At 34.6% G+C, this 25,154-nt stretch overlaps 1 protein-coding gene across 3 annotated transcripts; it reads left to right on the forward strand.

Annotated features, from left to right (window-relative positions):
* The first annotated feature begins 4,812 nt into the window (after positions 1-4,812).
* On the forward strand, positions 4,813-23,901 carry LOC117337791 (DNA topoisomerase I, mitochondrial-like). Of its 3 annotated transcripts, none has more exons than XM_033898907.1 (21): positions 4,813-5,008; positions 5,278-5,311; positions 7,962-8,432; positions 8,466-8,728; positions 9,187-9,278; positions 9,919-10,003; positions 10,150-10,241; positions 10,930-11,045; positions 11,417-11,538; positions 12,033-12,155; positions 13,474-13,661; positions 14,684-14,747; positions 15,046-15,126; positions 15,380-15,523; positions 15,956-16,210; positions 16,453-16,567; positions 16,800-16,927; positions 18,376-18,470; positions 19,305-19,383; positions 19,969-20,039; positions 20,491-23,901. In XM_033898907.1, exons 1-21 carry the CDS (start codon positions 4,967-4,969, stop codon positions 20,591-20,593), a joined length of 2,763 nt encoding a protein of 920 aa, XP_033754798.1. In that variant the 5' UTR covers positions 4,813-4,966; the 3' UTR covers positions 20,594-23,901. The 3 variants fall into 3 exon arrangements, with proteins under 3 accessions (XP_033754798.1, XP_033754799.1, XP_033754797.1); XM_033898908.1 differs by having other exon boundaries at positions 7,962-8,399; XM_033898906.1 differs by having other exon boundaries at positions 7,962-8,728.
* Positions 23,902-25,154: the final 1,253 nt, after the last annotated feature.

Genomic DNA, 25,154 nt, shown 5'->3' on the forward strand with positions numbered 1-25,154 from the left:
TTTTGAAATTAAGCATTTCATGTCCCTGTAAAGTTTGACTGTGCTTAATTACGTCTTCAAACAGCAAACATTTGAAATCACAATAATAGCAACGGTATTCCATCGTGATCTGAAACGGTAAACAAGAAATCTCATTAGAAACATTTTTTAATATCGAATAAATTACATAAAACTCGTGGACATTGAGACTGTGGCTCAGACTACTTATAATGCATCGATAACCATCACAATTACCCGTACGATTTATTTTTCATAAATCGCTACAACCCTTACAGTAGTTTCATAACAACCCGTACATATTCCCGCATTCAACTCCGTGTATTTTTTCTCGTAAAATGTAAGTTTGCATAATATTACATCGTGTAGGAATGGTGATATAGAATAATCGGAGTACAAACTTTCGTTTCAGAACTAAGATAGAAGAAATAACACATAACGAGAGGATATAAATGAAAATAATAACATCTTTCGGATGAAATTTTCGACGAGGAGCAAGTGATTTTTAATCCTTGCGATAGTTTGGTTATAGTTAACAGACATGTTGATAGTCTCAGGGCATGATTGATATCTTAACATGTACCACAACTTATTCTTTGTATCATTTCACTCTTTATCGGTACATAATTGTTATTTTCTTCTCACCTCTGCAATAAGCAGCTATTTTCAACCGCTTCAGCAATCGCAACATCCGGTAACCGTACAGTTGAGTTCGCACACAGTGGTCCTATTAACAGCCAGGGTCATTTAAGGACGTGCCAGGTTTGGAGGTGGAGGAAAGCCGAAGTACCCGGAGTAAAACCACCGGCCTACGGTCAAGAAAGCTAATAATAAATGGCTGAAGCATAGGGCCTACACTTCCTAGAGAACATTTGACCACACTACTAAATCTGTGTCAATACACGCTGTGCTTGACGACCATAGTTAATCTGAGACGGAAATTGTGAATGTATCAATTAAATAAAAATATAAAAGGTATTAAACAAACATGTTGAGTTGTTTCTTTTAATTTTGTTAACAATACTGGTGTCTTTACGTATAGATCGATTCACTGGAACTATATTATTATAGCAACCACGGCTGCCGTAGATTCTAGTTACCAACGTCGCAACACACCCTGAATTTTATTTTCTTCGCACTATATTTGAACGATTTATTTGATGTAAATATAAGACTTGTATCTCATTTTTACTGCGTATACGGCAGTATGCCCGCAGTTAGCAACAAACATTTCATATGGTGACCGCTAACCGTAGGAAATGTTCGCTGCTAACGGCGCTAACCATAGGAAATGTCCGTTGCCAACTGCGGGCATACTACCGTATACGCAGTCAAAATGAGGTACAATCCTTATAAATATAGACGAAAGAAATACACTTTTACATGTGTTATTTCGCTCGAACGCAATGTTTGTAGTCCATAGATTCCCAGCTACGGTAATGTCTGCATTTTATGAAGTTTTGAATGGCGTTAATTTTGTATTGATGAATCGCCTTTAGCGACGACTTTTGTGGTCCAATATATTATTTCTACAGTATCTGACCACAGGCGCCTGCTTCTGGTTAGCAATAATAGAAAAAAAATACTAGCCCCTACTCCTATTACATCTTTTTTTCTATAAATATTAATCAGAAGCAGACGCCTGTGATCTGGCGACCATAGCCTGCGGGTATATTACGTGTTGCTGTACGAGTATTGTAGCATCCCTGTAGTGATTGCCCAGATACCTCATTATAGGACTATATTAAGGTGTCTGGTTGCCGTTAGCTAATTATATCAATCTGTCAATCTTGGTCTAGTGCTGTAATTGTCTGGTGGCGTTCATTATCTCACCTAAGCGATATTTTTATTTTTTTCTAAAGGACTTTTTTGTCTTTATTTATTTCATTTTATCTTTTTGTGTGTGGTGTGGTGGTGGGGGGTGGGGGTATTGTTTAATGATGAACTCGATGTGTATACCTGGTATTGTATACTTGTATACCGAGCGACAGCCCTAAAGTAGTAGGATATGTTTTATTTTACTTACTTACTGCCTGGCTGAATGGCTTTACTTACTTACTGCCTGGCTGAATGGCTTTACTTACTTACTTACTTACTTACTTACTTACTTACTTATACTTTCTTTTTTCTTTCTTTCTTTCTTTCTTTCTTTCTTTCTTTCTTTCTTTCTTTCTTTCTTTTTCTTTCTCTCTTTCTTTCCGTCTTTCTTTAGCAATAGTGATCATCCAAAGTATTATTACTAGTCTTACATATATGTACTTCTTTTCAACTTATATGGCGGAATATGATAACATACCTGGATTTGATAAATAGATTAACACAAATTACGTGACATATCCATCACGAATATTGGCTAATTACAGAAGCATAGTAGAAAAAATACATGTCTGATTTCAGATCTGACGTTTGTACCAAAATGTATACAAAAATATATATTTATCGTCAAATGTTTTATTTATTACCGACATCAGATCACATAGGGTCAATAGATATTATATATGATATAGGGAGTGTTTTCTGAACGCCGACATACTTTTCAATAATAGATGGTTTTTTATGAAACAATAGGACACACCTATTGACTCTCAAAGCGAAATTGGTGGTAAATTTTGCCAAATATTTATATGAACCCTATTTGAATTATCGCAATTATATTTGAAAAGGCACATGATGACGTATACATAATTAATGATAACGAATACATGATTAATTGTTGTCTTTTTGTATTATTTCAATATGATACTTTATATTGTACATTGTGGTTTGTTATCACGTCCATTGTCAAATAAAAAAAGTACTAATACTAATTAAGCACATCCAAATAAAAGGTGAAATATTAAAAATAAATGATATCATGAGAAAGAAAAACAAAAAACATCTCAAATAAAAATGAAATATCACAAATAGAAATAGAAATAGAAAATCTCAAATGAAAATCAAATATCTCCGATAACAATAAAATGTGAAGTAAAAATGAAAATAAATAGTTACACTGGTTTAAATAGTTGGTGCTATTATGAATACTCAATCAACAATTAAATGCACAGCTAAATTAATATGATTATAAAATACAGCATTATGTTCCTCGTCAATAAATAAATATTAATCCATTGATATATTTATATGTAGGTTACGCATGTGCCTTACGGGCCCTTTAGTACCAACATATGATTATTTTTAACGGTATTCAATTCAATTGGTAAATCTGATCGAGATTCATTTTGTGAAAAAGACTATAATACCTATATAAAAACAAACTGCCCTCCAGGGAAATTAGAAAACGTTGGCGTTCAGATATACACACATGTATATAGAGATCTGTAAACTATTGATGGGGGCGTATCGGGAGGTGACACCGGAAACTACAATTTAGCTGTCACGTGATGACTGCTAGCTTGATATAATTAGTGTCACAGTACAATATATATATAAAAGCTTCTGGAGTTGAACATTTTATACTGACACTCGCTGCTTCTCCGCCTGAGTGACAAATTTATTCTGCCATAGAATACCATGATACCGTTCAACAAGAGGCCGGGCATACAGGATTAATTAATTAGATACCACACTTGAAAGATCAACATGTACATGTGCCTTAATTGTTTGGGCTGACATGAATTGATTTTTTGTCAAAGTCAGTTTAAAATCGAGTGTTTGAAAAAAAAAAACGTCTAGATACTACACATCAGAATACAAGGCAAATTATCGAATATGCATACATGACTACAAGAAATAAATATATTTGGTAAGTTTATAAGTTCAGATATTGTATACGCACTTTTAAATTTAAGTACTGGTTTTGTTAATTAATGTATCACGGCACTTTACGTATTTATAACAGAGAAAACTACTACTGTTTAGATACTTTATATACAAATGCAAATAATTTACGCCAAATCAGAGACTTATACATATGTATATATGTATCAGGCCAAGGAAGTCTTCAAAATCAAACAGTGGTGTATATATATTTTAGAATAATATATATTCAGATACGATTTAAAAAAACTGCATGAAGCATATACCTGTATAAGATGTTATTGATAAACATCAGATAGGGACGTAAAATGAGAATATAAGCCCATAGATAAAAACAACTGATGTAATAAAGCGTATATTATGGCCCGGGAAGGATGTCATAATTAAATATTTTTGCCTAGGCAAAATTATTTCTGCCTAGGCAAAAATCGAATATTGCTTAGGCAAAAATATTTCAGCCTAGGCAATATTCGATTTATGCTTAGGCAAAATTATTTCTAACTAGGCAAAAATCGAATTTTGCCTAGGCAGAAATAGAATTTTGCCTAGGCAGAAATAGAATTTTGCCTAGGCAGAACAGAGACCTATATACTATATAGTATATAGGTCTCTGGGCAGAAATAGACTTTTGCCTAGGCAGAAATAGACTTTTGCCTAGGCAAAATTATTTTTACTTAGGCCAGAGACCTATATAGTATATAGGTCTCTGCTTAGGCAAACATATTTTTGCCTAGGCAATATTCTATTTCTGCCTAGGCAAAATTCGATTTCTGCCTAGGCAAAAATAATAGCAAAATTATTTAATTATGACATCCTTCCCGCGCCATAGTATATAAGTAATTTGATGCCTGTAAAGTATTCTTTACATTCCCAGTTGAAATCAGAAGATAGGTGCGTAATTGATATGTTGTTACAAGATCTGTATTTCACGGATTGTTTTTTTATTATTATTATTATTTATTTCAAATCACTATTCCATTGTACAGGTCTTTGAACTATATTTCTGTCTGGTAGTGAAAAAATAAGGTCAGTGAACACGTGCTGGGGACACAGGATGTTTACACCACGTCTTTCAATCAGCCAATAGATGCAAGGTGGGTGATGTGAGGTCATTGACGCATGCGCATTGATCGCCAGTGTGGACTTAGCCGTTTCAGCAAAATCTCCGCCATAACGTGGCCCATAGAAAGCCGTACAAAAAATTGTACAAATGGATTCCGCAGGGGATGATTTCACTTCTGGCGCCACGGAGGTACGTGATTTTTCTTTCTGTTTACTTTGTGTTGGCGATTTTTTGTTGATAAGTGTTGTAGCTGCCGTTTGTTACTAGAAAATATCGCGTAACAAAGGACCCTGAAAACGACAAAGTCAAGATGGCTGAAAAATTTTCTAAGTCCGACGAGGATCTGTTAAAATTTGCTCAATTTTGAGTTCCTCATATCATCTACTTAGCTGACGATTAATTCATCCTGTTCCAAAAATTCATAGATTGGTCACTAGAAATGTTTATTTATCTTCCAGAATCATGTGGATGGTCCAGACAGTGACATACAAGGTGAGTAAAATTAGTCGAGGCGACGAGTTAGCCATTTTTATGCGTTGAGAGACTAAGTCCAACATGGGTAAGGCTGGCGGAATGTCGCTCAGCTGTTGGGGTGATTTAGGCCATAAAGTAAATCTGAGTTAGGTTGAAGGTGATTATTGATTAGAAATGAGTGTGTTTAGGTTGTTTGTGTGATTTCGATGTACACATCACACAGTTCATCTTTGATTCGGATTATTATTTATTATAAACAAATTGTGTTGATGAAGTCTATAACCCGTTTCGGTTGAGTGCGTTACCGATACACAGCAGGAAGAACTATACGTAATACGATCACTGTTAACATGACATCAAAATAACTTACCTAAATTAGCTTATATTCCACGTGAACTTTTTTTAAATTGAGCTGTTTCCAATTTCCATATTTGACCCAATTATAACTTATTTCCATAAAATTAAAATCACAAATGATAATATAATTTCAATGTCATAATTATGGTAAGCATGATGAAAACCAAACTTATGCCAAGAACTAGAAGTTTTCATTCATTTTTGTGTGCGAGATTATAAACTTTTATTTTGAGATGTTTTCAAACGCTCGTATCTTTAAACATGTGCTTATTGATTTTTCACTGATGTTTTGTTTATACATTGTTAAAAATTATTAAGAAGATTCTAAATGGTGTATATATAATTCTTGAGCTCATTACTAATTACATGACCAAATAAAATAAAAACAGGTCTGATTTATAAATTAAAAAACAACAACATGGTTTTGCCATGGCCATACAGTTACAGGGGGAGCCATTATCATTTTGCCATCTCAGGCCTATTGGAAAACTTGCATTTCAAACTACAACTCGAGCAAAATTATATATTTTGTGGGCAAAATTAATTGTACTGAAATGTTCAAAGTAAGCCAGTGAAAACCAAAAGTTTTGTTTCCAGAAAAAAAATATAGGCAAAAAAAGGGAAGATTTCAAAATTTCTTACAAAGGAACCTGATCATTATTTACTTAAACGTCCTTAAATTAAATTAGAATAAAAACAATTAAAGGTAGATAAAAAGTTAGCGACACCAAATGGTCTCGGAGAATTCCACATTTTCATATAGTAGTGCGCTCTGGCCCTACATGATGTCCGGCCCAGAGGAAACTCGGGTTACCATGACCGTTGTCAAACAGGAAATATAACATGGAATGTTTTGGATCATCATTTAATTATCATCATGTGATCAGAAATATCATAATGTGATCAGATTTAAAGCTAAATTGATTAGTCATCAATTATTAATCGAATCTTGATGTAAAATGTGTTTTTTTTTTTTTTGTTATTTGTGAATGAATGTAATTAAGTCAGTAACCAGACAATTTATGTATTGTTTCTCTGTGGTGTAAAATTTAAGTGAGTTGGTAAGGTAACAGAAGTGAAATGGAAGCTGTATACCCTAAAATAAAACTTTGGATCTCCGACTTCTTAGTAATAATATACTTGTAATACCAGGTACTTTTAAATTTGTTTAATGTTTTCCAAAACCAAACTTGTGTCATGTTTTCCTTTCCAGTCTTATCAACATTTTATTACAAAGTATTACTCCAAGGAGCTCATCGCCATGTATTCATGGAATTGGAAATGTGCACAAGATACATGTATCAATCATTTGCAATCCAAAAACATTAAAAGTATAATTTTGCAAGAATTAAAGTGTTTTTTATAATGAATTAAAAAATGGAATAATGTAAATGTGATTTAGAATGAAAGGTAGTAGCATGAATTATGTTGTTCACATCTCGACCTTGCCCATTACCAATGCACAAGTTGATTTGTATTTGTTGAAGACACTTGACATTGTTCAATAATTAAACATTCTTAAATGGCTTAAAATAACATAATCACTGCTGGTATTGATATGTTCATTATTGGAGCTATCGGAGGAATTTAATACAACTATCACTAATTAGCATTAACACAGGAACATGCTACCTTACTCCCTCCCATACACAGAGTTGTCCTTCCTTACACATATGCCCCCCTAATGCAACATGCTGAGTGTAACCAATCATATCGTGGGCCAGTGGCTGCTAGTAAAAACACGGTTTGATGGTTACACCTATGCAGAACAAGCTAGACATGACCAAATAAATAAATTTCAGAATAAATGTGTTTTTTAAATGTTTAATAAATAATTATTCTGTAATAGGGATATTGGTGGCTGCTTATATATATATATGGGCTTGTCGACATAACCAGTCTAGAAAAAACATGATCAAAATTGATTGACATTCTATAAAAACATAGATCTATCATGATCAGTACATTTCATGAAAATTACCCCCAAATATATATTCAGAATTTTCATTTGCATGATTCAGTGCAAAAATCTCTGCAAATATCTTGAGTTAAAATACAAAGGCAAGGAAGGAAAACAAATTGGGACATGATTACTTTATGCGAATAAACAAGTTATGCAAATAACCAATATGTTATAAAGTGGATTCCTCTGTACTCAAAATTTTTATCTACTCTAGTCATTAATATTTCCAAAAGCCAATGCATCATTTGAATTCTTCTGTTCATCATTTTCATGCTTAAAGTTTTATCATCAGATTTCTTTGAAATATAATCTAAAAGTGGTTACGTATATATTTGTGTTCTGTTGTAGTTGCTGACATAAAAGCCAAGCTTCAGGAGAATGGTGATATGAGCAACCACATTGACCAGAAAAGCCAAAACGGTCATGCTTCACCAAAGGAGAGCTCATCTAAAGATAAACATCATAGTTCCAGCTCCTCGAAACACTCGCACCATTCCTCCTCTTCCAAACACAAAGATGGAAGTTCGTCCAGCTCAAAGCATCACTCCAGCTCAAGCAGCAAACATGGTAGTTCAAGCTCTAGCAAGCATGGAAGTTCTCATCATTCCTCAAGTAAGCACAGTTCAAGCTCCTCGAGCAAGCATAAGGATGGAAGCTCATCATCTAGTAAGCACAGGGAAGGAAGCTCTTCTAGTAAACACAGGGATGGGCATCATTCCAGCTCATCAAGCAGCAAGCATAAAGATGGCTCAAGCCACAGTAGTAGCAAGCATAGAGATGGCTCAAGCCACAGTAGCAGCAAGCATAGAGATGGTTCAGGCCACAGTAGCAGCAAGCATAGAGATGGTTCAGGCCACAGTAGCAGCAAGCATAGCTCCTCAAGCAGTCATTCAAAAGACAAGCACAGCTCATCAAGCAAACACAAGGAACACTCTAGCAGTAAGAGCTCGGAGAATCCAGACGTAGTGTCTGAATCCTCGCCCCCTAAACAGGTGAAAAATGAGCCTCAATCACCCACAAAGAAAGAACCAGAATCTCCTAAAAAATCTCCAACTAAGTCATCCCCAGAAAAGTCTGTAAAGGACGAGCCAATGAGTGACGACGACGTCCCACTGGTAAGCTTGACCAATATTTACTCGAAATATGGAAGACAGCCACTTGATGGTTAAGGTTGGCCAGATTTAGATGATTGGAATTTATCTCTCCTGTTCTCAATGTAGTGAGTACTGAGTAGATAAGATTTAAATTAAACACAAATAAAATTTTGAAGGAGTCGGTCTACAGACCATTTCCAGGGTATAACTAACTTAACTGATCTCTGCCAAACCTTGAAGGTAACATTTTGTTGTCACATAAATGTCACACTTAAATCCAGTGCTATTTATGTTGTCATGTTTACACCAAACTATTCATGTTTGAATGCAAGTTCTAGAAATAATACAATTTTCTATTTATATGAATAGTAATTTAAGGAAGAATGGGGAAAAAATGGGAAAATGTGTGTGTGCCTTGTGTGTGCAATCCAGATTTAATTCTTTATTAATTTTATTATTATCTGTTTTACTACTTATAGTCCAAAAGGATGGAGAAAACAACACCAAAACCTGCACCAAAGAGGGAACTGGGGCAAGACTCTGATGATGAAGATGTACCCCTGTCTTCCAGGTAAATTATATATTTTTCTGCTGTTTGATGCAGAAAAAAATGAATTTTAGGTTTTGGTCATAGATTCATCAAATGAAGTATTTAGTCCTTTTCAGTTCAGGTCACTTATGTCCTTATAAGGATGAGGACATTGTTCAGTTTACATTTTATTAAAATGATTAGCTGTTGTCAATATTTGTTTTCACATCCTTTCCCATAGTTCAGTTTTAATATGGGTTATAAATTAGCATTGTCGGCAATGTTACCAAGTACAGTCTAGTTTAACATTACGTTGTTCACATGACTGATATCTAACACAGTCTTGAGACTTGCATCTGATTACTCGAATATCAGTATTCCTTGAACTAATTAAAAAATATAATGGTATGGTCCGGAAGAATTTGAGCAAGTGAGATTTTAATTGATGTGCATAAACAGTCCAAAAGGATGGAGAAAACAACACTAAAACCTGCACCAAAGACTATTTCACAGATGAATATTTATGCATTTGATACCCTGTGAATTAGAGAAATTATCATGCCTATGAAATGACGATACATAACTATATAGAAATGATATTTATTACCTTCTGATTGCAAATATATTCAGAAGATATGAAATTCTTAGTAAAACTCTTTTTTTTTTCACTTTATCATTGAAGAATGAAGAAGGTTAAAAAAGAACCTAAACAGCCAACCAAGAAAAGGAAATCAGAGCCAGAAGAATCTGAAGAAGAAAAACCACTGGTATGTTACAAAAATGTTATATTTACAGGAATATTTTTGCAAAACATGAGAATCCTAGAGCTGACTAATTTGGGAACTTCTGTATAGTTTCAATGGACTTCTACTAGGTAAACTGTAAAAAAAATTGTCTTTCAATTGTGTTAAAGAAAAAGAAGAAAAAAGTGCAGCCAAAGCAGTCCCAACAGAAATCGCCACAGAAAGGCAAGAAGAAACCCGAAGAAGCAGAAGTCTGGAGATGGTAAGTGACAATAATCAATATATGGCATCGTGATAAGATTAGGATGTTTATTTGGAAGAGATATTTGTCCACCAACGGGCTACTTGGTATCTCTTGTATGATTTGTCATCACATACAACTATACATGTATATGCGGGTACCTTTTGAAACTGCTGTGTTTAAATGAAATTGAGTTTCACACCTACTATACATAGAGTTAAGGCCCTTGTCTACTGTGAAATTGCAAACAGGTTTTTATGCCCTTGCCATGAAATCGGGAGGGGGGCATATAGTGTTACCCATGTCTGTTCTGCCCTGTCCCATCCCTTCCTGATGCAATGTAACTAGTTAATCTCAAGAACTGCTGATGCGATCCTCACCAAACTGTGGGGTGGTCAAGTGGCAGGTGGGACATTCATGTCTTTACAGACATTTTCTAGTCTCTGATTCTAACTTATATCACCTACCATGGCCAGATTTAAAATGTATACTATAGGTAATTCCTAGGGATGGCAAAGTGTTGCATAATGAATTTGTTTTGATCCCTGTATTTGACTTTCAATGATGGTGTCTATAAGAAGCAGTTGCCAGTGAGCAGTGTAATCAGGTCTTGAATAACTAACATTAGGCATTATTCTTACACTAGGTGATTAGTCTTGGAGTAAATTTGCTTTGTATCCAAACTCTCATTTTCTGTTTCTTTTGCAAGGTGGGAGGAAGAGCGTCGTGATGACGGTCAGAAATGGAATTTCTTAGAACACAAAGGGCCAGTATTTGCCCCCGATTATGAGCCGGTGCCCAGCGATGTCAAATTCTACTATGATGGTAAGGAATCCACCTGAAGGAAACTTTTAATGAAATTATTCAAGACTGTCTGATTTTGATTATCCTCCAAAATTGCAAAAATTACTGATTCTTGTAAGCAATCTTTAATACCATCACTACATCATTTGCTTATGTAATAAGTAAACTATAGAATGATTTATTTTAAAAAGGTGAAATAGTAAATAGTTTTAAGAAAGTCTGAATGAATCAATTTTTCCTATATACTGTCTTTGTCTCTGAAGTTAAATATTTTACTGAAGTTGTCCTTACAAAATAAAATTGACACTCAAAGCATCCAGATTTCATGTGCTTTGTGCAGTAACTTTGGAGATTTTGTAAAGAATGCCTTACTAGCTTGTCCGCATTTACAGGTAAGGTGATGAAGTTGAGTCCTGAAGCGGAAGAAGTGGGAACATTTTATGCGAGAATGTTGGACCATGACTACACTACAAGAGATGTTTTCAACAAAAATTTCCTGAAGGATTGGAGAAAGGTAATACTGTGGTATAGATGATTAGATTCCAAGATGCAAGTAATTACTAATCTGAGTAATCTTTGCTTGAATTCAATGATAACCATTTAATAGTGTCCTTATGGAAATGTAATGCCCGTCATTAAAGATATACCTATCAATCCTTCTGTACTGCCAGATTTCGTTTCTATCAATCCTTCTGTACTGCCAGATTTCGTTTCTGCTTGCAGTTGATATTTATCACTTGAAACGCTTTATGCTGCAGCATAATGCTTACTTCATAAGATATCTGCTCAGGATTGCAACAAGAATTATGTCCCTTTTTTCCTCTTTTCCATTTCGTATCCAAACAATGCATTGTTTTTTCTCTTCATTATGATTTAATAAGAGGGAACAAAAATACAGCCAGGTCCATCACAGACTTGGCTTTGATGACTGGTTGTAAAAATGAATTATCTGATAACAATGTTGACAAATGGGTCCCTGATAATATGTTCAACATGTGTGATTTTTAGATGATGACTTCAGAGGAGAAGGAAGTGATCAAAGACTTGTCCAAGTGTAACTTCACAGAAATGGACAGATACTTCAAATTGAAGACCGAGGAAAGGAAAGCCATGACAAAGGAAGAGAAACTGGTATGTATAAGTAATACATAGGATTATATAAGGGAAACTGTTATTAGTGGAGCAATTTGCTATAAATTATCCCAGTCAGATTTATCAAATCTTCTGTTAGCATATTTAATATAAAGGTTTTTCAAATGTTGTACAGAGGAGCCCACTTATTTGCATATCGGTTATTTGAATATCCCGCTTATTTGCATAAAATTCTCAGGTCCCGATTTTTTTCTTCTTTATCTTTGTATTTTAATCCCGTGTATTTGCATCGACTAAAACACCGACTCCCGCTTATATGCATATAAAAATTCCAAAAAATCAAAAAATTTAATTGATTTTAGGGTATTTTGTGATTTTCCCGTAATAAAAGTTGTATGAAAAGTGTTTTTAACTTACATATTGATTCGACATGATTTACAATGTTATCTAATCATTGGTTCCCACTTCGTCAAAACAGGTTATGTTCGATGCATCGATATCGACATTTAGTTATTATCCAGACCATATCAGTAGCATTGTGAAGAAGAATTACTGAAAAAAATATTGATATGTCTCATCTTTTGATGAGATTTGTTTATTTATTATAGCATCGATCCAAACCTGTGTTCTGTGCACTTGAACACTCGCTGAGGCAGGTTGCGATTGCCATGATTGTTTACTAGGCGCGTTGCATTGTGGGGGCATATGTGTAAGGAACGACAACTCTTTGTGTGTGTGCGCCATTTTCCAAAACAAACCCAAACGACAATGCACATCTCACGGTCATTTAAGACAGTCTATTGCTTAAGCAGTTCATCATCTATGATCAAACAACTAATATACTCATAGCAGGAACAAAACACATCTCAAGACGATAATGAATGTTTATTGAAACGATGACATTGTACATCGTAGTGCCAACCCACGCGTGTATGACCGATTTCGGACCCACAGACTCGGAGTGACAAGTAGTAAACGATGAAGTACAAATGTATATGCAAATATTTGTACATTTACAAAGAATAACAAACCCATTTATTTAGTATTTACTCTTATATTTTAAATAATGTTTTTTTTTTAAATATGTTTTTAATGCAAATAACGTAAACAATCATATAGCGCTCGTTTTGAGTACCTACCTGACGATCTACATAGTGTATAGGAGGGGCCAAAACCCAACTCCGCCTATACGAATACTCCGGTTATTTGCATATTTTGTCATGGAAAAAGGACTATGCAAATAAGCGGGTTGCTCTGTATATATCTGTACAATTTCGTTTATACTGACCTCATTGCAACTGTAAATATATCATATTGTAGTCATTGTAAATTCATGTCATTTGGATAATGTTTTCAGAAAATCAAAAATAAAAATGCAGAAATACAAGAAGAGTATGGCTTTTGTACCATGGATGGCCACAAGGAAAAGATTGGAAACTTTCGTATTGAACCTCCGGGCTTGTTCAGAGGGCGCGGAGACCACCCCAAGCAAGGCATGCTGAAACGCAGGACCATGCCTGAAGATGTCATCATTAATTGTGCGAAGTAGGTCATACTTCACCTTTGTGTTTCCGTCCTCATTAGGGAGAAGAAATATTCAGAATTTCTGTATGTAACCACTCCGAATGCTAGAAGCTTGAATTATAATTCAACCACAGATAAGAATCTGGGGAGATGGGCTTTATCCCTACCCAGAGCAGTTTGCATTTCCCAGGAAGCTGAGAATACAAACGGTCTTATGCTGTCGTAGTTGTGTCCTTAAGGAAGACATACTACCTTATTATATCCAGATAGCATGTGATAGGCCTCTGTATGTAAGTAAAAACAACTCACAAGTATATCTAGAAATAGGTTTATTAACTCTGATCACTAGGCAATACAGGGTGGTGGGATGGCACAGTGGTAACACACTTGCCTTTCACCTAGGCGGCCAGAGTTTGATTCCCAGATCGAGCGTCAAAAGGTATGGGTCATCTGTCTAACCACGTGGGTTTTCCCTGGGTACTCCGGTTTCCTCCCACAGTAAGACCCCTTGTGCGCTTCCATCTGGGCTAACAAGAGTGATTAATATAAGTTGATATAACTTGTTTCACAATTTTTGTAAAATAAATAAAGTTTACAAGAGCATTTACAGGTCCCAACTGTGAGAGCTAAACACACACTGCAAGAGTTTTCCTTGATTTGAAGTTATAAAAGCATTATTTTGGCTTGTGCGGGCAATCTTACAGTATAGACAATCCATAGAAAATTACTGTAGTCATCAGCAACCCAAAATGATGCTAGCTGTTCATAGTTTTATAACCAAACAAACAACCTCAAGATGGTCACCATTGCCGTCAATGTAGTTTCAATTTCTGTTTCATAACCATCAACCATAACTATCTGAAATGGATTGAGAATGAAGCTTTCAAATGAAATTTAGATAGCATTCTTCATAGCTTTAATAGAAACCATTTGGGATATCAACAATTTCTGTTCATTTAAAATGCATTTTTTATGCGTATTGTAAATATAGCAAGACATGGGTTTTAGAAGAATCTTACTTTAACTGTTTGGTGATTTTACAGAACTTCTGAAGTTCCCCAGCCACCTAAAGGTCACAAGTGGAAAGAAGTTCGACACGATAACAAGGTAAAGCAGTAAAATTCATAATAGTATTTGCACTACAAATTTCAACATGTGATTCACTGAAAAAAAACTGGTTGAATCTGTATAGGCTGTAATTTTAGCCCAAACTACTGATGAAAAATTCCTAGTTCAAAATATAGGAAGTGCAGGCCCTTTTTGCCTTTTTTCATACCAGAGCAAATTACAAATTGTTTGATATGGAAAGTGTGGTTCGGATGGAAGAATTTTAAAAGATAGCATCTAATTCCTAAATGAAATATCTAGTGATGCAGGTGTATAACACATAAGTTTGGTATTGCAGGTATCTTGGCTGGCATGCTGGAACGAAAACGTGCAAGGCCAGACCAAGTATGTGATGCTGAATGCAGCCTCAAGACTTAAGGCAAGTAGTGGTTGTTGTTTTTATTTTTGTTCTTGAATAAGAGGGAGAATTCCAGGGGGAATGTTGAATGAGAAATTATATCAACTGTGTTTCTATTTACTTCAATAAATGGTTCAGTGCTTAGTCATTAAGACACTTAGACAAACATTGGCCAGAAACTGAAATAGTTTAATATTGGGAGGGGAGATAATTCATGCACTAGATTCAAGGTTAAGGAGGTTGCTGAATTAACATGAGATGGTTTGAACAACAGGGCGAGAAGGATTGGCAGAAATATGAGACTGCAAGGAAGTTACACAAATGTGTTGATAAGATTCGGCACAACTACATGGAGGACTGGAAATCTAAGGAGATGAGGATCCGACAGAGGGCTGTGGCTATGTACTTTATCGACAAGGTAAGTACCATTTCAAACAAAGATCATTTTTCTTTGGCTATGTTGGCTATTTTTTCCGTCTATCTTGATATTTTCACCAAAGTTTTATTTTGTTGTCACAGCATGATTGGCTGTCAATATGACTATGAAACAGTTTTAGAATAGAAAGATTTGATACTTTTCCAAAACCATTGTAATATTTCTTGGTGTTCTTTCATACAAACAATTAAGTTGGAATGTTTATTTGAACGTGCGACAAAAAGTGTTTTGGTTGTAATGTGACCTTAACGAACTGCATGGCAAAAACTAGTAAATTCATTACTTTTTTGTTGAAATTTTAAAAGCAGTATTCAACATAATGTATAAACTATAGTGGAAAGTTTGCTTGACATTTCTCAAAACTCTTACAAGGGTATAGGATCTTAACCATGCTTTATTATTTTGTTTTGAAAGCTTGCTTTGAGAGCTGGTAACGAGAAGGAGGAGGGAGAGACTGCAGATACTGTTGGTTGTTGTTCATTGCGTGTTGAACATCTCAAGACTCACGAGAAATACGAAGATCAGGAGAATGTGGTTGAGTTTGACTTCTTAGGTAAAGATTCCATCCGCTACTATAACAGGGTCAACGTGGAGAAGAGAGTTTTCAAAAATTTGCAACTTTTCATGGACAACAAACAGCCAGGGGATGATTTGTTTGACAGACTTAATGTAAGTAATGCCAGACACTTCAGTTATTTATGACACATGATATGTTTGAATGGACTTGGTCAAGAAACACTTTTTGAAAAACAGTTTGAACAAGTTGTATTGTTTATTGTTGGTGATATTTTCTCTGAGTTCATACAAGTTGAACTGTTTTTAATGTCAGTTTAACGATTCTCTGTGTCGATTTTACCATAATTGCTTAGCTCTTCAAAGTTTAGGAAAAGAATATTGATTGTATGTTGTAGACTACCATTCTGAACAAACATTTACATGACCTCATGGATGGACTGACGGCCAAGGTGTTCCGTACCTTCAACGCCTCTCGGACACTTCAGGAACAACTTAACCTTTTGACAGAAGGTAAATAACATCAAATTTGCTTTTAAAATAAATCAACTATTTGATTTTTGGCCTCATTCCAATTCTCAACAACATGCATTTAAAAGTAGGTCACTATGACCTTCATTTGACTTTCGATAACCTACATCAAAGAAACAGATTGACCATTCTTAGTGAAAATTTTTACACCTGTGCATGACTGTAATTTTACACTTTGTCTCTTTTATATATTCTGTCTTTGAACGTGTTGTAGAGGAAGACCAAGTACCGGCCAAGCTGCTGTCATACAATCGAGCCAACAGGGCTGTGGCTGTGCTATGTAACCATCAACGTGCTGTACCGAAAAATTTCAGCAAACAGATGGAAAACCTGCAGAACAAGGTATGTGTAATCATTTATCCTCTGTGTTTGGTAAAATAATATTGAGTTTTACATTTGTAATGGACTCCAGGGTATCTTTTCACAAAGCTTTCAAAATTTGCGTAAGTCGCATTTACTAATTACTAAGTGTTTCACAAAAACTTCATATCCTACGAACGTTGGTAAGTTATGCAAAAACCTTGACTCGTGACTCAGGAATACGACTGGCGTACAATTTTCACCTAAAAAATGTCGTCCTTTTTTACCTCCAAAGTTAGAGAGTGGAAATTTTTACCGGGAGATCGTACGATTTTGACGTAAGATATGAAAAAAGTTACAAACACCTTTGTGAAACGCACTTACGAAATTTGTAAGTTTTGCGTAACTTTTCGTTGGTAAGTTACAAAGCTTTGTGAAACGATACCCAGGTCAACACTTTCCTGTTGATGAAGAAAAATAAAACTACTTTTTAAATACCCTTCCATAAAGTGGTTGGGAACATACAGTTAAGTCTAGACTTGTACAAATTTGATTAAGAGGTTCTTTAGATATGATCATTCACTCATCAAGTCATTTAATGCCTTAAATGTTATATAAATCTGTTTCCAGCAGCTAACCCCATTACATACAGCTGTACATGATTCATGCTTCAAAACTATGATGCACACACAAACAGTAAATGTTGAGGGTACACTGCGTCCACATAAAACAGAAAGAATGAGTTTTAGAAATATCATTTAAGAATCAAAATTGTCTGAAGAAAATATGATTTATGATAGGCGAAGTCTTCCAGATTGTTTCGTAAGCCAGCTGCTACTGTCAGTATTTTGATTGGTAGATGACACACAGATCTAGTTTATTTCCTAACCTAAATGTTTCTCTCTAGTTCATTAAAGGCACAATCATTGCTACAGATCATATGACATACACCAATCATGTTTATTCTTTGTGAAAAGAAAAAGGGTTTTCTCATCAATATCGGATCAATAGAAAATTAAGCAGAATTGAACTTTTCAAAATTCAAAATTTGAGTTGAAAACAATCTTTGTAAGACATATATTAATCCATTGGGCCAATATACCTACATGTAATTGCTTATAAGAAATGAGCACATCAAAACTTCTTGGATCACATTTTTTATGTTCAATTCAATAAAACATTAATAGCACTTTTATAATTACAGCTGTAATGTGATTGCTAAATGTGTACATATAAATAACCTTGACACCTGAATTTTTGCTAGTATCCTTGGCTTATGTTTTTATGCCTCAGATTTTCAGAGGAGGGGTACACTTTACCCAGCATAAAGTAATGGGGCACGCTACATGCCGTGCAGTCAAATTGGAAAATTAAATATGAGACATGTTGCTCTTGTTTAATTTTGTGGCAAAGCTGGAGTGGGGCATAAATATTTCACAAATATTCTCAAATTTAAGAATGTCATTGTTGTAATTCCTTTGTGTTTTTAGATCGATGCCAAGAAGGACGCTATACGTGAGGCCAAAAAGCAGCTGAAGTCAGCAAAGAACAACTTCAAGGCTGCAAAGTCGGACAAGAACAAGAAGTATGTAAAAATTGCAGAGTATTCTCCCCTGAAACTGGGGTTAACTGCCATGCTAGTGATGTGTTGTTTGACAGATACACTGGAAAACTAGACATAGGCATTACCTGTGTCTTTATGAAAGGATTTTTGACGGTTAACTTGTCTGTTCTGAAGTGGTATTTTGATATTGATACATTTTCTGCATTAGATGTAAACTTTATTTTACAACAATTGCGTGAAGAGATATCAACTCCTTTTAATCACACTTGTTGGCATGTATTGATTAAGTTAGAGTTTTGTCTTTGGGAAATAATCCAGAGTATCCAGAGGAAACCCCACATGGTTGGGCAGGTGACCCCATACATTTTCTGGTCTGATTTGGGAATCCAACCTCGACCACATAGGGGTCACGATAGCTCAGTTAGAGCGCCGGTCAAATTACCTCATGTGAAGATCCTAGGTACGTGGTTTGATACCTGTGAAAGTTTGTGTTCCTCGGGAAGCCAAGCAATGGGCCAGTCTGTGCTGATATGGTTGTATCCTTGACCGACCTCCTGTATGTTGTTCAGAGAGGAAGTCACCAACTACTACAAGGAGTCCCCGCCTCAAAATGATCGTAGTTGTTCACAGGGCAATAAACTCGGCAAACAAACTGACAGGTTAAAGGTGAAAAACCAGTGTTATCACTGTGTCACCTGACCACCCCTTAGCCGCATTAGATGATATCAAAGACTAACCATTTTGGGGAAAATAGTCATCCTAGATTACTCATATTTTACAAGTGTATAATTGCTTAAAGTGGCTTTAATTTGTTTATGACGAGATTCTTAACAATGTAACTTGCTTGTTTTACAGAGTGATGGACATGAAGAAGAAGAGTGTTGCCAGACTGGAAGATCAGCTGGTCAAACTGGAGGTGCAAGCAACAGACAAGGTACTTATAATGGTTTTAAAACATGCAGGATTTACCTCCTATAAAAACATGATATTTTTTTTTGTATGTGTTATTTCAAATGATGATGATAAGTATGTAACTGTTCAAAAGACGGGTTGAATACTGTCAGGAACTTTTATACACTCATACGGTTGAAGTTTTTATCACATCCGCAGGTTATGTATTGTAAGATTTCTCGAGGGGCCTATGAGAGCCAGTCTGTTTTGTAAAGACCCATTTCAATCATATACTCTTTTACCTACAACATGTAAATATTTGTTGGAAAAGAGGAGGGTATTGTACTTAAAATTAGACCATGACCAAGTATATGAACAGTTATGGCCCTAAATGTTCTAATTTGACAAATACCTCTTGTGATGATCCCATGCATTGCTTTATATTTTTATGGCCCTTTGTAATGATACCATAGTTTGGGGACTTCCTTGTGTGTTAGGGTATCTGATTAATCATGCCCTCTTGCAATTTATATTTCTGAATGACTTTTATCACGATTATATTGTTTTTCATTCTTTAATTTAAGAAAATTAATGGTACAATTTTTACCCATGTATAATTATTTTTCAGGATGAGAATAAAGAAATAGCATTGGGCACCTCCAAGTTAAACTATTTAGATCCCAGAATATCCATTGCCTGGTGAGTTTGCTCATGTCAATTTTGCTATGCAAATGTGTTTATTGATATATTTTTAATTTTAGTAGAAGAGGGTCATTTCTAAAATGTAGATGAAATTGTCAGTAATTATAAGATATCAAAATATCTTCTTTTTTTCGATTTTCCACACTTTAATGGTAGAGAAAATAAGCAGTTAGAAATGTCACAATTATGAATCAGATTATCAACAAATTGTAACCAGCTTGGTAAGAAAATATGAAAAAGGAAAATTTATATTACATGTATATGAATATGATATTCAGTATGATGGGGATTAATACAACACTGAACATGAATTCAGAGAAAATTTTGATGCTTTATGTTCAATGCTGTCATGTTCACTTTTGGCCTCATGCTGACTTAAAAGGTAACCCCTGCATATCTTAAAATGTGTGCTACACATTATCCATAACAAGTCTCGTATCATTTACAGGTGCAAGAAGTGGGAAGTTCCTATTGAGAAAATCTACAACAAAACTCAGCGAGACAAATTCAGGTGGGCCATCGACATGGCTGACGAGGACTTTGTGTTTTAACGTTTCATCCCGCCATAGAATGCCATTGTGAACATGTAATATTCTTATTTTTGACTTGATGTATACAGAGAAATCATGGATCTAGATGAAAGTGAGATTGTAAGTTGTGTTATGTGTGTGTTCTCTGACAGACAGTTTGTTGTACTTTTCCCATATGTAACTATTTATCAAACATTGAGGATTTAAGAAAAACACTCGAGACTTTTAATCTAATGAGTCCAATGAAATTTGATACCTGTACAATACTTTGATTTTTAGTGAGAAAATATGGTATTAATCTTTATAACATGTGCTATTAAACCTCTCGGATTCAAAAGGCATTTTATTTAATATTTAGAGTCATTTTCAATCTTCGTTGAGATTTAAAAACATTTTTTATTATTTTAAAATGTTTTATTTGTTTATAATGTTAAGTAACTGAATTGAGTTCGGTGTATATATCAACACAATCCTAATATAATTTTCATTTTGTGTAATACACAATGTATAGAAATGTATTATAAGATATTAACCCTGCCTTTTTAGCAGTAAAACAATCACCAGCATCTACAGAATCTCCTGTCTGTCTCAGAGTGTTAATCAAATTTTATTTTGTAGTCCATCTCTATCAAGATGAACACTTTTAATATGATGGCAATTATGCAAAGTTTACTTAATTGCAAAATCAGAATTTTTTTTTCGTGTCACATTTTTTGGCAGTAAACCTCTTGTTAACATTGTCATTATCCATTTTATTTTAGTGTTATTGGGTAAAAAAAATCATAAACTTTTACCAGGATTCAACAATTTTGTTTCAAACATTTAATGAAATGATTAGAATTATGTGTAAATTTGCGGAAATTAACTCAAAGAAATGTCTAATATATATAGAGAAGTCTAGATTTTAATGGTGTACCAGTGATGTGGTGAATGTCTCCTCGGATGTCCGTTCTGTTTACTACAGGATGTGATATATCATTATGTGAACTTGTTAAATATAGAATGTGATATATTAGAGGAACTATAATGTTCTGATGTTTCATGGATGAAAGAACAAAATCATTATCAGAACCTTTTTTTTTGTCGATACGCCAGTTTAAACTTGTGATATTGTGGTGTTAATGAACCAAACTCATTTGAGACATTCTTTAGAATGCTATTATATTTTGAGTGTAATTGTTATAACTTTTTGTAATGAAATAATACAAACATGTTATACAAAGGTAACTTAAGTGTTTACCTCGAGCAGTTCACTTACACATCTATTACTTCTAGCTAAATGAAGACACATACAGTGTATTAAGATTCTGTACAAAGCTGAAAGGATCTATTTTTCAAACATTTTGGGTAGGAGATGGAGAAGCATTTCTTCAGATAGTTTAGATGTCATAAAATCTTCGTATTAGCTTTTAACATATATATAAAACTGATGTTAATTTCTTACTTCTTACTGAGCAGTTTTTCCACTCGCATTGAATTCTGACACATCTGCTGGTTGCAGCTGAAATACGCTTGCATGGGCACCTGTGACGGTTGTATCTGTACGTTAATGGTATGGTTGTAACAGGGTTTGGGTTCAAAATGGGTAAACTGCAGTTAAAACGACCAAGATAAAAAGTTGTTACTAAAATTGCTGCATTGTTAAATGCTTAAAGCTTCTGTTGCCTATTAAAACGGTGATAATAATGCACAAATGTTTTATGATGTTGAACATTTTTGTTGAAAGTTAATTGCACACAAGTTGTTTTGAGTCGTGAAAGGATGGTCTAGTGTCTGTTTGTTATGTTTACTGTACAGCACTCCATTAATTTTATGTTTTTTTTATTGTATGAATTGTTTTTTGTGTTTTAAATCAAGACCTCATTTAACGCCGAGAAACTTACTTAAAACCTCCCATTTTTCATTGTCATAGATCACAAAGACTCTTACTAGATATTAGTTATGGTTGAATTTTAATTAGCACATGAATCATGTTTCTAAAAAATGTTACGAAATGGGGAAGAAATTTTATCATGAAGCTTTTATTTGCCAAATCTTACCCATTTGACATAACAGACAAGTCACATATCTTTTAAGTTTAGTAGGGACAGGCTTTAAAAATGATAATGGTTTGGATTTGTTACTTACGTACAATCGGTACACTTGTTATCTGTCACAATATCTTACTGTCTAGTGGAGGTTTTTAATGCAATACAAAACCAGCATGTGTAAGCTGGTGTCTGGATTAGACTCGGATACAGTCGGACTAGTCCAAATTGGTCACAGCTGAAGGAGAAAATATACAAATCCAGATTTTACACCTTTTTTTTTATTGGTCTGGCTGATATCATTATAGTCTGTACATGTATTGTTCTAGAATTGATCATGTTTGTAACTTCATAAAAACGTTCCTGATGTGCATTGTCTCGTTCCCTATCACTCCAGGATTGTATCATTGATTGATTTGATATCGGTCATACATTTTTTTGTTTGATACATTTTCATTCCTTTCTGTATTTGAAGGTAAATGTTCAATTTTCATGTGACCACTCTACACAATTACTTCAGGGCAAGATTTGTGGGACTTTTACCAAAACACAAGTATTGGCGTTGAAAATTTCGTCAGAATTTTCAGAATGTATTTGTGTAGGGAAATCCTTTCTACTTTCTCCTAAATTTCAGTATTCAACAAATTGCACAGGGAAACCCCATCCTCTTTCTTCCTGACTCTTTCCCCCATAGTATTTTTTTTCAGCATGAATTATCACTACACATTTTGTAAAACTCCATGGTTGATGCTTCATCTAATGATTGTTAAAACTTTACTTTTCAATTCCAAGAGTGAAAAAGAATTGCTGGTGATGTTAAGTTTAAAGACTGAATTCACTCTATTAATCAACAAATCGTACAAGAAACATTTAGATATGATACCATGAAGACTTGTGTGTTGTTATATTCTAGATTATGTAGACTGAAGTGACAATGTACAGATGTAGTTATGATATTGTAATTATATTTTGTCCAGGTTTTTGATCATGAGCACACAATTTGACAAATTAATTTGTTCCATCCTTAATCATGTTACAAAGTGTCTTTGACATCTTGAAATGTCAACAAGTCTTTATTATTTTCCCCTTCTACACAATGCAATAAATGTATGAAATGCATAATGATGAAATGTAACTTCAAAAGTACACCAAATGTAATTATCTCCCTTGGAATGTGATCAGATATTTTTCTCAGGTTGCTGTTCTCTTAAAATTACATGTACAGACCTAACCTTCAGCTACCAAACACATGTTTTACAAACAGTTGTAAGAACTTGAATAAAATAATGAACTATTATTATTTGTGTGTGTGTTTTTGTCATTATTACTTATTTGATGCATAATTCTGCAAATGGAAAAATTACCGATTCAGATCATGAAGATGAATTATCAGATTATCTGTATAAACATTTGGCCAGTACATGTACATTATATGAAACATGCTGAGATGAGTGTGTAATTAAGTTTTAGTTGAAGTTACTTGGCTCAATATTACTGAAAGATGGCAGTGGATGAAAATTCTCATGCAGATCACTAGACCCATTGTCATATGTTGCTGATAGGTTGAGTGATGGTTTACAAGGTTCTGTAAATGAATCTGATGTTTTGCATAATCTTGTGACAACCAGTAACTCAGGAGGTGAATAGTTACATTTTGCCAGTTGCATGCTGGGATAATGGACTAACGTTTTGTACAAATTAACGTCCTTGACACACTTTCAAGCTTACCCGTATTGAAATCTCCGAACGACTAAATAGAAGTTAAGAGTATTAATTTTGAGCCAATATGATGGATGTTAAGTATACTGAAATGAGTTATGGGGTAAAGTTTGTAGGAGCACAATTAAACAGACGTATACAGTGTACTCCCAAATCAAAGGGTACTATATATATAGGCGTTTACCTCGCAACAGTAATGCCCGGATGGTGAAGTGAATTTTCTATCGGGTAAACGTACGATGATAAATCTGTAATATTAGACCAGGAAGACGATCGTTGGGTTTTGTTCAGTAATGAGTGCGCCAACGCCTGACGGCGGCCATCCTAGAAGGACGAAACAACTGTATGATACTGTTAATTCATCCGGACTCCAAACTAAATTTCTAAGTGGGCGGTCGGATGATCAGCGGTAACATACTTGCTTCTCACATAGGCGGCAGGGATTTGATTCCCCAATCGGTCGTGAAAAGGTTATGGGTCACCTGCCGACCACGTGGGTTCTCCGATTTAATACCTCCCAAATTAAGACCCCTCGCTCTTCCATACTGGTCACCATGTGTGATATATATAGGGGTTGATATAACATGTTCAGCAATTGTTGTACAATGAACAAATTTACATTTATCTCTAAATTTTTATTGAAAGGTGTATCTTGTTTGTCATTTTCACAATCATTTCTTCTGTCTTCCGGTTGTGTAATAAAAGCCCCATTAAATACCAGTAAGATATAGTTTCCCAGCGCGGTACAGTATCTGTGTTACAGTATTATAGAACTTTTAACTGTTCCACAAGAATGCTGATGTTTTCTGACGGTAGTCTAATCGTCAATTAACTCT

This window comes from Pecten maximus, chromosome 11 (assembly GCF_902652985.1).
Source record: "Pecten maximus chromosome 11, xPecMax1.1, whole genome shotgun sequence".
NCBI classification, from domain to species: domain Eukaryota; kingdom Metazoa; phylum Mollusca; class Bivalvia; order Pectinida; family Pectinidae; genus Pecten; species Pecten maximus.